Genomic DNA, 13,036 nt, shown 5'->3' with positions numbered 1-13,036 from the left:
TTTTATTTAAAATAATGTGATTATTTATTGTTTATTTTTTCTTATAAAACAAGCAATTATTATTATTATTATTATTATTATTTTAAATAATTTAACTTAAAATCAAATACTTTGTATAACAACATACAAAATAAATATTGCCTATCTTTGCCTCATCTACGAATGACCTGGCCAGTCTGTCCGTTCTATACTCAAATTTCCATTTTATTGTGCTCTTCAGCCTTAAGCAAGGCCGTTTCTGAGGCACACCATTTATTTTATTATATTTTATTTTATCAACGGGAAGTTACGTATGTCCAGCTGGTGTGATGACGTAACGGGTGTGACGTTTGTGGCGTTTCTTGTCGGTGTAGCACAAACAAACTCCAACGCCACCGATCGTAAATTTACACGGCCATGGCGCTGAATCGAAATCACTCCCAAAACGGTGGAGTGTTGATTAACAATGGAGAAAGGTATGTGTTTTTCTTTTTTGCTTTTGCGATTCAATGGGAAAATAAACTTCCTTTTGGCTTGTTTAGTTTCCAGTCAACATCAAGCTTAGTGGCCTACTTTAGCTTTAGCACAATTTAGCTAGCGCAGCTGTGCGGCTTCCAGTGTTTACGTGATGTATTTAAAAATGTTATTTAAGCGTATTTTCAAGTGTGAAGATAACTTCCTCTGTCGCGTTAGCTTGGTAAAAAGGTCGGCGGCTATGCTTACTTTCAAAACAGGAAGCCTATATGTTGGCATTATCGTGTTAACATACGCTTGTCGGATGAATAGGTATGATACACTTGAGATAGTTAATTTCATTAGAGTGGATAATATTTTTAGTTTGAAGTAACGTAAAATTGAATTCCATCATACTGAGCGGTGTTTTGGGAAAGCTTCAGCCAAACGTTTGCACCGTATTCTAATATTGAGCTAAATCAAGCCAGGCAACGTTAAACATACAAAGTGGTGGTAACTTGACCTATAAGTTTAGTTTGTTCCATGACCAAGCAAATCAAATTAATTTTCACCTCTGAAATGATTTCAAATGCCATTCATCACTTCCAGCCCCTCTCTAAATTACCGCAATTGGTGAATGACGACAATGGTGCTGCATTGTATAAAAAATAGAAAACAGAAATGAAAAAGTTTGATAAAGTGTAGTTAGACCGTACAGTGTGGTGAATTTCTGTCTAGTGGGCGTGGCCTAGTGTATTGCGTCACGAGCAGGAGTCGGGTGTTGCTGCTGTTGTGCAATTTGGCATGAGTTGTGGCAGCTATGACTTGGGAGCATTTTCATTTTCCACTTTTTCAGTCTAATAGAAAAAAAAAACAAATGGAAAAAATGGAACATCTGCAGAAAGCTAGAAAAACAACAATTTGAAAACGGGAAATGTTTGGTTACTTTGATCGACTGGTAAAGAATTTACACAAAATGTAAACTAAATATTAACAAGTATATTTGTATTTTTTTTATTGATAATGTGACAGTTACTATAGAGCAAGTAAAAAAGTCAGTTACGCAATTAGGCTAACCATTTGTGTGTTTGCCATCTTAAAGTGCATTGGCTCTCCTTGCCCTCATTTGAGGGTATCACTGTACCTTAATCACAAGCTGTGCGATATCTGAAGCTCACTTATAAGTTGTAACTGACAAAATGAAGCCTCATTTTGATCAAGCAAAAAAATGTAAATTGGGCCAAACTAAAATTTAAGCACTGTATGTCTCACCTTCGCTCAACTTAAAAAAAAATATATATATAGACCACTTAAAGAACAATCATCACTGCATACTAAGTGCAGTACATGAAGTAAAAATAGACATATAACAATAAATTCATAAGATGAAAACAGCAAACACCACAAAGCATTTAAACAGTGCAGAGTCTCATACTGAGTTTTTCTGTGAAAAGTTTCATTTTGATTTGACAAAAAAATTCACATGTAGGTGAATCTGTGAATGAGACATCCCAATTCAGTTGGGTTCACCTTATATTAGTGTTTTCTTTTTTTTTTTAACCGAATTTTCTTTTCCTTCAACAGTGTATTAAGGGAATGCAAGAACGTGGAGCTGTCATTCAGTGATATCGCCTGTAAAACAGATCTACTGAAGGGGACCAAGAAAGGCACTGTGTACCTCACACCATACAGGGTACTGCCCACTTTACATTTGAGTCATTTGCTTTTACTTATGCTGTTCTTTTAATTGGGATGTTGACCTAACTCTTCTTATGTGCTTTCATGTTCCTCTTTCCTTGGGTCTCTTTTTTTACTGGTTTAGATGGTGTTTGTGTCCAGTAATACAAAGGATTGCTTGGGTTCTGCCATGTTCCCCTATTACCTGATGAAGGGCTGCAGCATCGAGCAGCCCGTGTTTGCTGCCAATTACATTAAAGGGACAGTGTCAGCTGAGCCGGGTGGTAGGTGTCCTGTTTTTACAAATAAAATAATTTGGTTTCTAAACTGTCAACCAGAATTTCAACCTTTATGAATTGTGCTAGCAATGTTTATAATAACAAGGTCACATTCTTAACTGCTGCATAGCGAGAGCATCCAGCACTGCATTTCTTCACATCAAAAGTGGAATCTCATTTAAAGTCATTAAATGTAAACGGAAAATAATGAAGTTATCAAAATAATTAGAGACAAGATCTAAACTTTTTGCTGCACTATGTGGTGTTTATATGTGAAGTATTAATTTAAGTGCCATGAGATATTCAGAAACTTTGTGTTCTAACATGTCATACATATCATGTGTGACTACTCAAGTTTAGTGAAATTTTTAGACACAATTTTCACCCCAAAATCAAAATGTATTGATTTTTTTTTTTTTGTGGGGAATGATTCTTTTTTTTTGGTTTATAGCTTTGATTTAGAACCTTTTTTTACATTCACATATCAGTTGCATGCATCTACTGTATACACTACTGAAATATGTGTCATGTCGTACCAGGTGGCTGGGAGGGTCAGGCCCATTTCAAGATGTCATTCCCCAATGGAGGAGCCATAGAGCTCGGCCAGCATCTCTTCAAACTGGCCACAAATGGTTTCTTCACGACTTCCCATTATTACAGTGTTCTCTTACCACACCATATTGGTCGAAGTCATTGCAAAGTGCGTGTTGCCACACTGTCTTGCAGCTTCTCGTGGAGGCCCTGCCCAGAACGGTGGTGCGTCATATCATGGCTACCCTTCTCCTGGAATGATGAACGGCTATGGCCCAGCTCCGCCTGCTCCCCAAGGCTATCCTTATGCACCCACTCCACAGCAGAATGGGTTCTACCCGTCTCCCCCTCCTCCTGCTGCTGCTGCTGGCAACATGGGCTACCCTTATCCAACAGCTGCTCCAGGTACAGAAAGCCGTTTCAATTTGCTCACGCGCACAAGACGCACAGCGTGGTCGTTATTGTTAATAGAAACAATGGTAATAACACAAATTCAAATCTATAAAACTCTTTTAAAGGAGAGTTTACAATTTTAATATGAATCAAATCATTTTTTTTATTTGATAAGCATGACACCAGGGAATGCATGACAAGTGATTAACACCTCATTTTATTTTTTTTCCCCTCTGGCATTTTTCAAAGATCGTTTTCCTCGTGTACTACTGTCAAGTCATAAGAACTGTTTTTACAAATACAAAAAAAAATTCTTAGTATCTTTGTATGCTCACCCTTAAAGTGACAACAACAACAACCCCATAATTGACTAAAACCACTTTGACTGTTTACAAAACTAAATAGGAAGAATAAGAGTGAAAATGTCCTTCGTTTTCACTGAATTCATTTCATACATAAACCTTTTGGGTTGATGTAAAATGAATTTATTTAGGCTTTTCCGGTTTTGCAACAGCTGTACGTCCTTAAGGCATCTCAAGTTCTGTGACGTTATGTGTTGACTATCTGGCCATGCTAGAAACTCCCAAACTTGCTGTTAAAAAACAACAACAACATAGCAATCAATCAGTTTGTAAAAGTCAAAACACAAATTAAAAATCTAAAATTACAAAATTAAATTAAAAAGATTTAATTCAACCAAGTTTTGATCTAAAATTAGAATCCCGCCACTGAAAGATAGCAGTGATTACATCTCTCACTCTTGGCTACTCATTCCAATATGGCTGTTCTTTAATATTTTTGCCAAAGGAGGAAACATTGATTGTTAACTGCAAAGTGAAGTGATCATTTACAACCTCGAGCCTTCTCTTGTGTTTCAGGAATGTACCCATACCCAGCAGGGTCTGACTACATGGCCCCACCTCCCCCATACCCAGGGCCCCCTCAAAACTGGGCCGCACCCCCCCAGAATTGGACAGCTCCACCACCTCCAGGTCTGCCCCCCACTCCCCTTCGCCACTCCACCCCTCGCTCTTGAATTTTCCTCTTCCATGTCTGCGTCATTGCACGCGTCAGATGCGATCCATCTGGCCCAAAGTGAATCACTTAAAATCACGCTACCTAAAAAAAAAAAGAAAAAGGAAAGAGGAGCTCATGATCTCTCATGCGCTGTAATTCCTCTTTTTTCGCCTTCATATTAAGTTCTGCTGTTGTATCACGTGTTTGCCTTCTGATTTCGTGTGAAAGACTGATTCTCCAGTGTGTGATGGCAGATTTTTCGATGTTGATTCTGGGAGCTGGCAGTTGTTGAGCCTTATACTGACTTGCACTATGACCTTCTTTAGTGTTTAGCGATGTATCAACTGTGCCTAACCACACCCACAAAATGCCTCTGTTTAATGCGGCTCACAATACAACACTGAATAGTAGTGCAAAAACCCAAGTCATAGTTTCATTGCTTTGGCCTGAGTACAAAACCATGCATTAGTTGGAATGGATTTTATTAATGTGTGAAAATATACTTCATGTTGTGTGTATGGTGAGTGGTCCCTTGTCTTCCCTTTACGATTTCTGTTTATTTCAGGCCCAGGTAACGCCAAAGCTGCAGAAGCAGCGGGTAATGCGTACTACAATCCCAGCAATCCACACAGTGTCTACATGCCCACGGTAAACTACTTTTTCTTCATTCTAGTAATGCAGAAGCGTCATGTGATTTAGTTCTGTCTTGGTGTCTGTACACTCTAATTTATATATATTTGTTTGTATTCCCATAAAGGAGTTGCCTCCTCCATATGCACCTTACCCAAACTCCCCTGAAAAGAAAAACAACTGAGGCTCAGGAACTTGGACACTTCCTCCTAATCTTCTGATGGATCCCTGATACAAAACATTGAGTTGAATCTCTTACCATACAGTTTTTACAACTTGCAACTTTCCCAACAAAATCCAAACGTCTTCTGTGGCTATTTTGCTTAACATATTAATATTGCCATGTTGAAAAGAGCAGTTTGGAGCTGAAATGAGGCAGTGGGATGATGAATGTATTTTTTTTTTAATGACAAAGTTGTATCCCCACACACTTTCTTGTAGTTCATTCTTGTAGCTTTTAACAACAACCAAAATTATTATCCGTGCATTTTAGTGGTATTATTTACAGTGTGTATTCCATATACAGTTTTTGAATGAAATGTTTGTTATCCGTACACTCATGGCCTGGATATGCCCTGATTGTCATTTCTGCTATTAATAGCGTATCTTAGAGACGATTCCACGCTCTATTGGCAACAGTAATTTTATTTTCTAGATAACCCAAACTGCACATTTTTTTTCCGCATTTATTAAAATCTTCAGAAGTGTGCAATATTCCCCGTTTACATTGGTTGCAGTGGAAAAGCCGGTGTCACCCTCGTGACACTGTTCTCTTACCTTCTATTACATTCATGTATGCAAAGGCAAGCTGAAACCTTCCTTGTAAATAGGCCAGTATGCGGTTACAAGGTTTCATCATTTAGACAACAAGCGTTTTGCCTCGTGTCAAAACTCCCATGGGCTAACCATTTCTTTCCCGTTAAGCAGTTGACACCTATTTACTGGTCTTTGCACACCCTTGGCGGATTTTCTTAGCGTGGATCAAAGTTTGCTTCAATCATATAATGTCTATAAATTAATAATGCTTGGCTGAATTTTGTGTAACTGAAATCTAATAAATTTGTCATTTATTGATTCTAGTATTTTCTGAGCCTCATCAGATATTTTTTATCGGACCGAGAGAGCTAATGTGTTTTGCCTTGTGTGTGAACACTCGAGAATTACGTTACCGTATTGAAAAAAAAAAAAGCCTTGCAGATACATGGTTTTGTGTGCTCACAAAAATGCAATTGTAGCCATAATTTCAGGCCTCACCAATTCTTTAAACAACTGAACAAAATAATCAGGTAATAACATTTAAAAAAAAAAAAAAAAAAGTATCCCCTTCAGATTCACATTTGACCTGTGTGACAAATGATGAAGTATGACTACTTGAACAATATATTTATTTTTTTTGGTCAGACAATTAAACCCTTACAGTTTTCACGCTTGCCACAGAGAGTCACACTACCGATGTATCACCGTAACATTTTCCGGGATGTAAAACAAAATGGATACTGCACAACAACATTTTTTGCAGATTTAACAAAATCACGACACAAAATGACATGATAGACGATCACAACACAAACGGGCGCAAAAGCTACGGTGCCATTCACTCAATATTATAAACACAACTTAATGGCTTAATGTCCAGTTTGTATCCAGTTGAAGAACAGGAAGTTCCTTAGTTTTATTGCTTTATACGATAAATTGCATTTCTGTGTTGCTGTCACTACAAACTGAAAGATAGTGCTCCCAATACTCAATGGTCTAACCTCTAAGGATACACCAAAAGAAGGTATGCTATTCTATTCTATTCTAACAATGAATGCTACATAACTGCCAAACTGAAGTTAGGTCTCACTCTTCTATCTCACACTAATATTATATTTATGATCTTTATACCGTATTTTTCGTAGCAATTTGTTCCCTTTTGCTATGCATACAGACACGTAATCCACAGTGAATTTGACAGTTTTGACTCACAAACATACTACTACACTACATTTCGTTAGTATAGTAAGGAATGTGTTTAATAAAAAGAGCCGAACAAAACTTAAGTCACATTGCTGTTTGTTTTCTTCCGTCAAATGGAGTTAAAGTGGGAGTGTCAGTGAAGCTGTCAGTGTGGGCCAGCAGTTGCCCTACGGCTCTTCCTGTATAAACCACACCTCATTGCGCCGTCCGTAGGGCTTGATCGGCGAGTCGTAACTGCAACAGAAGTATTGCTTGCGCTGGAATGGGGCCGTCTCGCCAAGGGTGCGTGTCAAACGCAAGGCCTCTGCTCGGTACTCACTCTCACCTGCGAAACCTCCAAATTGCCTGTGGACGGAAAAAAATTCATTTCTATAATTACGAAGCGTTACAACTGATTTTAAAGTGTAGATTATTGTAAGTCTCGTATCAAATGCACGGCCCACCACTGCCCAAATTATTTATTTTTTTTAGATCGAAGCAGTTCCCATTGAAGCATTTGCATCGGCATTCAAACACGTCTTGCCGAAAAAGTGACAAAATGTCTACAAGCCAGCCTTTACGTTAATACGATCGTCATGGCCATCGAAAAAAGACACGTGAGCTTGGAGTTGTTTTTTTCTTGCCGTGTAATCCTGTGCATGTATCTTATATACCAATGCGCTCAATATGTACTTGGAAGTCCGTACCTTGTTGTGACTCCAAGTATTCTTGTGAAAGACACTTACAGTGTATAGACAGTCATGCCAGGCCTCTCTTCGACTTTAATGGTACTGTCCGTGGGTGTCGGGGGGCTTTGCTGATATATGGTCGGGATGCGGATGGCGACCACCAGACGACGGGATAGAACGCCGTCATTCCGAGGGTAGACCGTGATGATGGTGGGTGCTGCTGTGCCCATCGCCTCACCTTGTTGAAATTAGAATGGACAAAAAAAGAAGTTTCCGTGTTTTGAGCACTGAGCTTTTTGTGATCTTATCGTGCAAACTCCAACATTGATGTTCATGCAATGACACACCAAAACAGCGTGATGATAATCTGCTCCGAGGTACTACCTTGTTCATTGCTTCCACCGATGTACATGAGCAGCTTCCTCACCAACTCGCCTGTCACCTGGTCATAAGTGCGCCCCTCCGAGGAAACAACAGCATATTTGGCGGCGTCATAACGCCGTACCTCAAAGCTTACGCCATCCTAGGAGAGGACGCAAAACAAGGGGGTGTAGGCGTTAGTGAATCAAAAAAAAAAAAAAATTCCAGACCAAAAGTTGCATATTTCTGTGTGAACAGAGTTTTTGCGACTGTTTGAAGCTCTTACTCTTTTACTACCGTATTTTTCAGACCATAAGGCACACTCAAATTTTTTTCCCAAAAATCTCCAGTGTGCCTTGTCATGCTGTGTGCTCTATCTATGGATGAATGTCGGCTTTAGTTCAAATTACGTATAGGTTGTCATTCTAATCAGCATATAATTGCTAGCATGTTTTCGTCATACTGGAACAAGACAAGAACTACTTCATGCTTCTGTGTGTAAAAATCATGGGAAATGTTGTCCTACTAGCTGGTTAGGTTTAACGTAAGATGAGCTTTTCTGGTAGCTTACTTCCATTGTTACAATATGGAGTTGGATTGGCGCCCCGGAAACGATACAGCCAGCTTCCAATAGCTGCCGGAACTGAATTATTAAAAAAAAAAAAGTTGGATAATGGAGACTGCATTGACTTGTTCATATATCACAAACTACCAGTAACCAGATTGATTAATGAGTTTCAAAGTTTGTTTTTTTTCCGCCTTTTGGAGGAAGCAACTCGCATGTCGTAGCACGGCGAACAAAAACAAGCGAGACACGCAGCGTTACCTGTTTTCAATCGGTCTGAACCTAAGATAATAGCGCTAAATCTATCAAATAAACATACGGTCCAACTGGAATAAACTATTTAACAAAATACTTCACAAAAGTAATGTATCTTTTACATTCTTACATATTATTTTATTTTTTGTATTTTAATAGATTAATTTATTGAAATTGTGCCAATTAATACGGTGTGCCAAATGGTCAATAATATGTACTACTTGTGTATTTTACAGTTTCAAGATTCCCACTATTGCAATTTTTATTATATTACTATTTCCTTAATTTAACATGCTTTACTAAATCTGAAATAACATTAATGGACATGGGTATTTGATTAGCTGTAAAATAATGTCATTTTCAATCTTTGTTTTAGGGTTAAAGAATAACATTTAGGGTATTTAAATAGCTGTCAAATGTCAAAAAGGCTCAGACTTGATCCAACAAAGGGTTAACAATACTTTAATCTGTCTAAGTGCAGTCATGAGGTTAACTGCCATGATGCAGGGCTGTTGCACTTCAAAGATTTACTGTGTACGTGTTGGATGTCTGTGTCTGCACAATTGCACATACGTGGTTGCGCCAAACAAGTGTGGCCCAGATAAAAAAACATTCTGGGGACAACACATTTTGCACTGATGTGATTTAACATCTCCTGCTGCTGCAGTGGGTTCAGTCAGGCTACACATTATAATAGGACAGAGATACACAACGTTACATAACGCAAGGCAAACACAACTTGCTCCCCCAGCCTCCAGCGCACTGTGTTAACATGATGCAACCGTCTTTTCATGTGATTTCGAGGGGTTAATGTGGAGTGCGGCCACACATCTCCGCCGCTATGCAATGACCTTAATATGCTTTGAGGGGGCTCGGGTCACAAATGGGGCTCCGTTTCCATTAACATGATTATACATGCAATGAATCACTCAAGTGTTTTCCTAAGGTTGCTAGTGTAGGAATGTAAAGGTCATTCGAATGCTTTTAATTCTGCAAGCAATGTTTACCCTACGCAGGCATATACAGGACCGCAAATTGTATTTATTCACATGATTAGAGTCCAGAAAAAAAAAAAAACATCTCACCATTTAACTATTTCCTCCTTTAATATGATTTTGACAATTATGTCAGTGCCGTAGCCTTTGTGCAAAAAATCAGCTTGTCTTAAATATTGGTTGTAGATTATCAACAAATAACTACACTGAACCCAGTGAATCCCAACCACTGAGTGGTGACAGAGATCATCAGGTGTGGCAAACGTACGCTCACTATATTTTTATCGATGTTGCAAGTAAACTTTTTTTAATTTAATTTTTAATTTTTTGCACTGAATCTACCCCATTTTTTCTCCAGGACATCAGGTTGTCACAGTATTCTTATTATTAATATTAATATTATTAACATTGTTAATATTATTAATATTATTACTGTTGTTAATATTATTAATATAAATGAATACTACTGCTAATAATAAAGATAATTGGTTATAATAATATATTAATATGTTTTATTATTATATGTAATATATTTAGTAATCTCTACTAATTAAGGTTCATGTTCAGTAACAGGTAAAATATTTATCTGAAACGCCATAGCTATAAATTGCAACACATGGTTAAAATCCGTATCTGTTTAAAATTTGCTGTTGACCAGTGTTATTGTTTCTTTATTGCAGTTAATTTATCTTTGCTCATCTATGCCGACCACCTATAGTGATAAGCACAGCAATAAAATGCTCTTCCACTAGATGGCGTTATTATTAAATATCTGACCATTTACCCAGATTTCATTGTCTTTGCACTGCATTGTGTTCGTAAAACGGGTATTAATTCGCTTTGTCGGTGGTCGTGTGCTAGTTTAGTACAGCTCATTCAATGCATTATCAACACCAACCATGTTGTGTTTTTATGTTCATATAGTTATCTTAAGACTTTCAATCACATCACTTTTGCATTGTGTGTGCGAGGAGCAGGTAGCTCCTCTGAATTTCTTCTCAGTTTAAATTAAGTGTGTTGGGTGTCAGAGTCAGACGGGTGTCCGAGGGCTTAGGTGACAATCTCTGATTTCAGTATCAGTTGTTTCAAGATTTGGTGGCTTTGCTTTGTAAAATTGTGTAATAGTTGAGAGTTAAGTATTAGTAGCCTAGAGCAGTGGTCTTCAATCCTATTCCTCGAGGGCCGGTGTCCTGCCCGTTTTCCAGCTTTCCCTGCTGCAACACACCTGAAACGATCGTTATCTACCTTTTGTAGACCTTGCTGATTATCTGATCATTTGAATCAGCTGTGTTGCAGTTGGGAGAATTGGAAAACCTACAGGATACCGGCCCTCGAGGAACAGGCTTGAGGACCTCTGGCCTAGAGATTGGGTCAAATTACAATATATTCACCTGACATTTTGCAGCCTCGGAAAACTCATGTACAGTAAGTATATCACATTTTTAAATGGTGTTAAAAATGAGTTTGATGTACAGCAGGTTGCTATAACCTTGATAGCCATGACGCCCACCTGCCAGCGGCTGAGTTGCACTAGACATGTTTACATTGTGAACTAATCGCTCGATCACAGGGAAGTAACATTTTTTTGTCCCTTTCCTAATATATTCTGTGTAGGAACTTGCTAGCTGTGCCTCTGTACTGTGCCTTCTTACAGATCTTTTCCCTTTGTTCTGTACCATCTTAACATGCTAATAACGCATTAAAATTCTTCATCTGTTATAATCATTTCAACTGCCCCCGCTCTTCTCATGCAATGGACAAATTGCAACTCGTGCAGACTTCATTCAAACTTGTTGATGTACTGTGGTGAAAATGAAGCAGTCTCGTCCCAGTGGAGCTGAGAGGGCAAAAGTAAAACATTTTCCGGCAAAATGTGAGAATTTAGAAGATTAAGACATTTGTTACGTGACACGGAATATACGTAACCAACATCAGCACGAGTCAGACGCTCTTGCCAATAGCAGTAGCGCTGCTGTCAGTGTCAGCCAAGGAGGATGCTGGAGAGATGAAAGTGAAGTGTCACGAATGAGACGTTTCCTCACCAAGAAGTGAGTAATAGCTATCGGCCTACTCGGAGTATTAAAGCAGTCGAAATGTTAGACTTTTCGGGACTTTATCATTGTTTTGAGATCAAAATCAAACTTGTCAGGGCAGTACACAAATACGGAGGGCCACATAACTGGGTTAGCCTTGCACCCCCAAATGCCTAAATAATGATCAGTGATCACCAAAATCTGCACGTCTCGATGTACTCGTATTTGCAGTAGTGCATTGTGGGTCGAACGAGCACGTGGACAGACACCGAAGTAGCTGCTGGGCATCGCCTCAGTTAGCACACATCACTGGCTTTTCATCGCACTCTTCTCAGTGTATAGAGACGGCAAATCTAACAAGGACGCGAGTGAACAGAGATAAGGAAAGGTCATAGGCTTCTCTGTGACGTCATGGCAATGGCCGTGTTCGCTCAGTACACATAATGTGAGCCAGGAGGTTGACCACAAACTGGCCCGAATAGTCCGCGCGCGCACGCGCGCACACACGTCATCTTGCGTAAAAGGTTAAATGGAAGAGAATTAATAAAAAGCGTTGTGGACGAAATAATGTATGTGTCTCGTTTAAACAAAATCTACCTCTGGATAAATCAGAATCTATTTTTTAAATTGGGTCAATTTTAAACGATATGTTATTACTTAGGAGAAACGCTCATCGTTGACATAATTGGTTTGAAAATGCACGCATGCCTTTCTTACCTTTGTCTCCGTGCTTAGTAGTTTATATTCTGTCTCCTCGGTGTTTCCAAAAAGCGAATTCTTGAGCATTCCGAACATGTTGCACCTTTCTCGCGTCTCGCTTATCTTTTTCCCCCCACCTTTTTTGCCCCAACACTTCTTGTCACCCTAATCTCTCGATTGGTCGCTAATGAATATTCTTTAAACTTCAACTGGACAATCGTGGACGTATTTAGATATTGGTTTGCAGCCTCCTCCTCAACTCATGCTTATGTGCGCCTTCTGCGGCCACAAGTTGCAGATGCTCGCTCGCTGCCTCGCCGTTCTCCTTTTTTTTCTGGAATGAGGGAGAGAGAGGGAGCTTCCACTCTAATGGTCACAGTGTCTCCGCCTTTCTTACACTTCTTCTCTCGGGCAGATTCGCGCTTTGACTGACACGTATATGGTCAGGTGTGAGTGTGTGTGTGTGGGGGGGGGGGGGTGCATTGTAAACTCTTGTACTTATGTAAACGTTCAAAAAAATAAAGGGGTCGTTGCATCGTTATAA

The 13,036-nt window shown here is 39.1% G+C and overlaps 2 protein-coding genes across 2 annotated transcripts; one reads left to right on the top strand and one right to left on the bottom strand.

The window, feature by feature from the left end:
* Window positions 1-303: 303 nt before the first annotated feature.
* wbp2nl (WBP2 N-terminal like) lies at window positions 304-6,040 on the top strand. Its single transcript, XM_088317496.1, has 8 exons — window positions 304-455; window positions 2,017-2,125; window positions 2,255-2,393; window positions 2,927-3,019; window positions 3,114-3,323; window positions 4,190-4,303; window positions 4,894-4,976; window positions 5,086-6,040. The coding sequence occupies exons 1-8, from the start codon at window positions 397-399 to the stop codon at window positions 5,140-5,142; spliced, it is 864 nt and encodes a 287-aa protein (XP_088173622.1). The 5' UTR covers window positions 304-396; the 3' UTR covers window positions 5,143-6,040.
* Window positions 6,041-6,326: 286 nt separating this feature from the next.
* Window positions 6,327-12,842, bottom strand: LOC148322825 (heme-binding protein 1-like). The gene is made up of 4 exons (XM_088317497.1): window positions 12,511-12,842; window positions 7,970-8,108; window positions 7,643-7,823; window positions 6,327-7,262 (listed from the first exon to the last, which is right to left on the bottom strand). Exons 1-4 carry the CDS (start codon window positions 12,586-12,588, stop codon window positions 7,085-7,087), a joined length of 576 nt encoding a protein of 191 aa, XP_088173623.1. The 5' UTR covers window positions 12,589-12,842; the 3' UTR covers window positions 6,327-7,084.
* Window positions 12,843-13,036: the final 194 nt, after the last annotated feature.

Source organism: Idiotropiscis lumnitzeri, chromosome 15 (assembly GCF_059441095.1).
Source record: "Idiotropiscis lumnitzeri isolate Australia: NSW breed Sydney's pygmy pipehorse chromosome 15, RoL_Ilum_1.0, whole genome shotgun sequence".
NCBI lineage: Eukaryota > Metazoa > Chordata > Actinopteri > Syngnathiformes > Syngnathidae > Idiotropiscis > Idiotropiscis lumnitzeri.
Note: the sequence above shows the minus strand (reverse complement) of the source record. Positions and strands in the feature narration are given on the sequence as shown.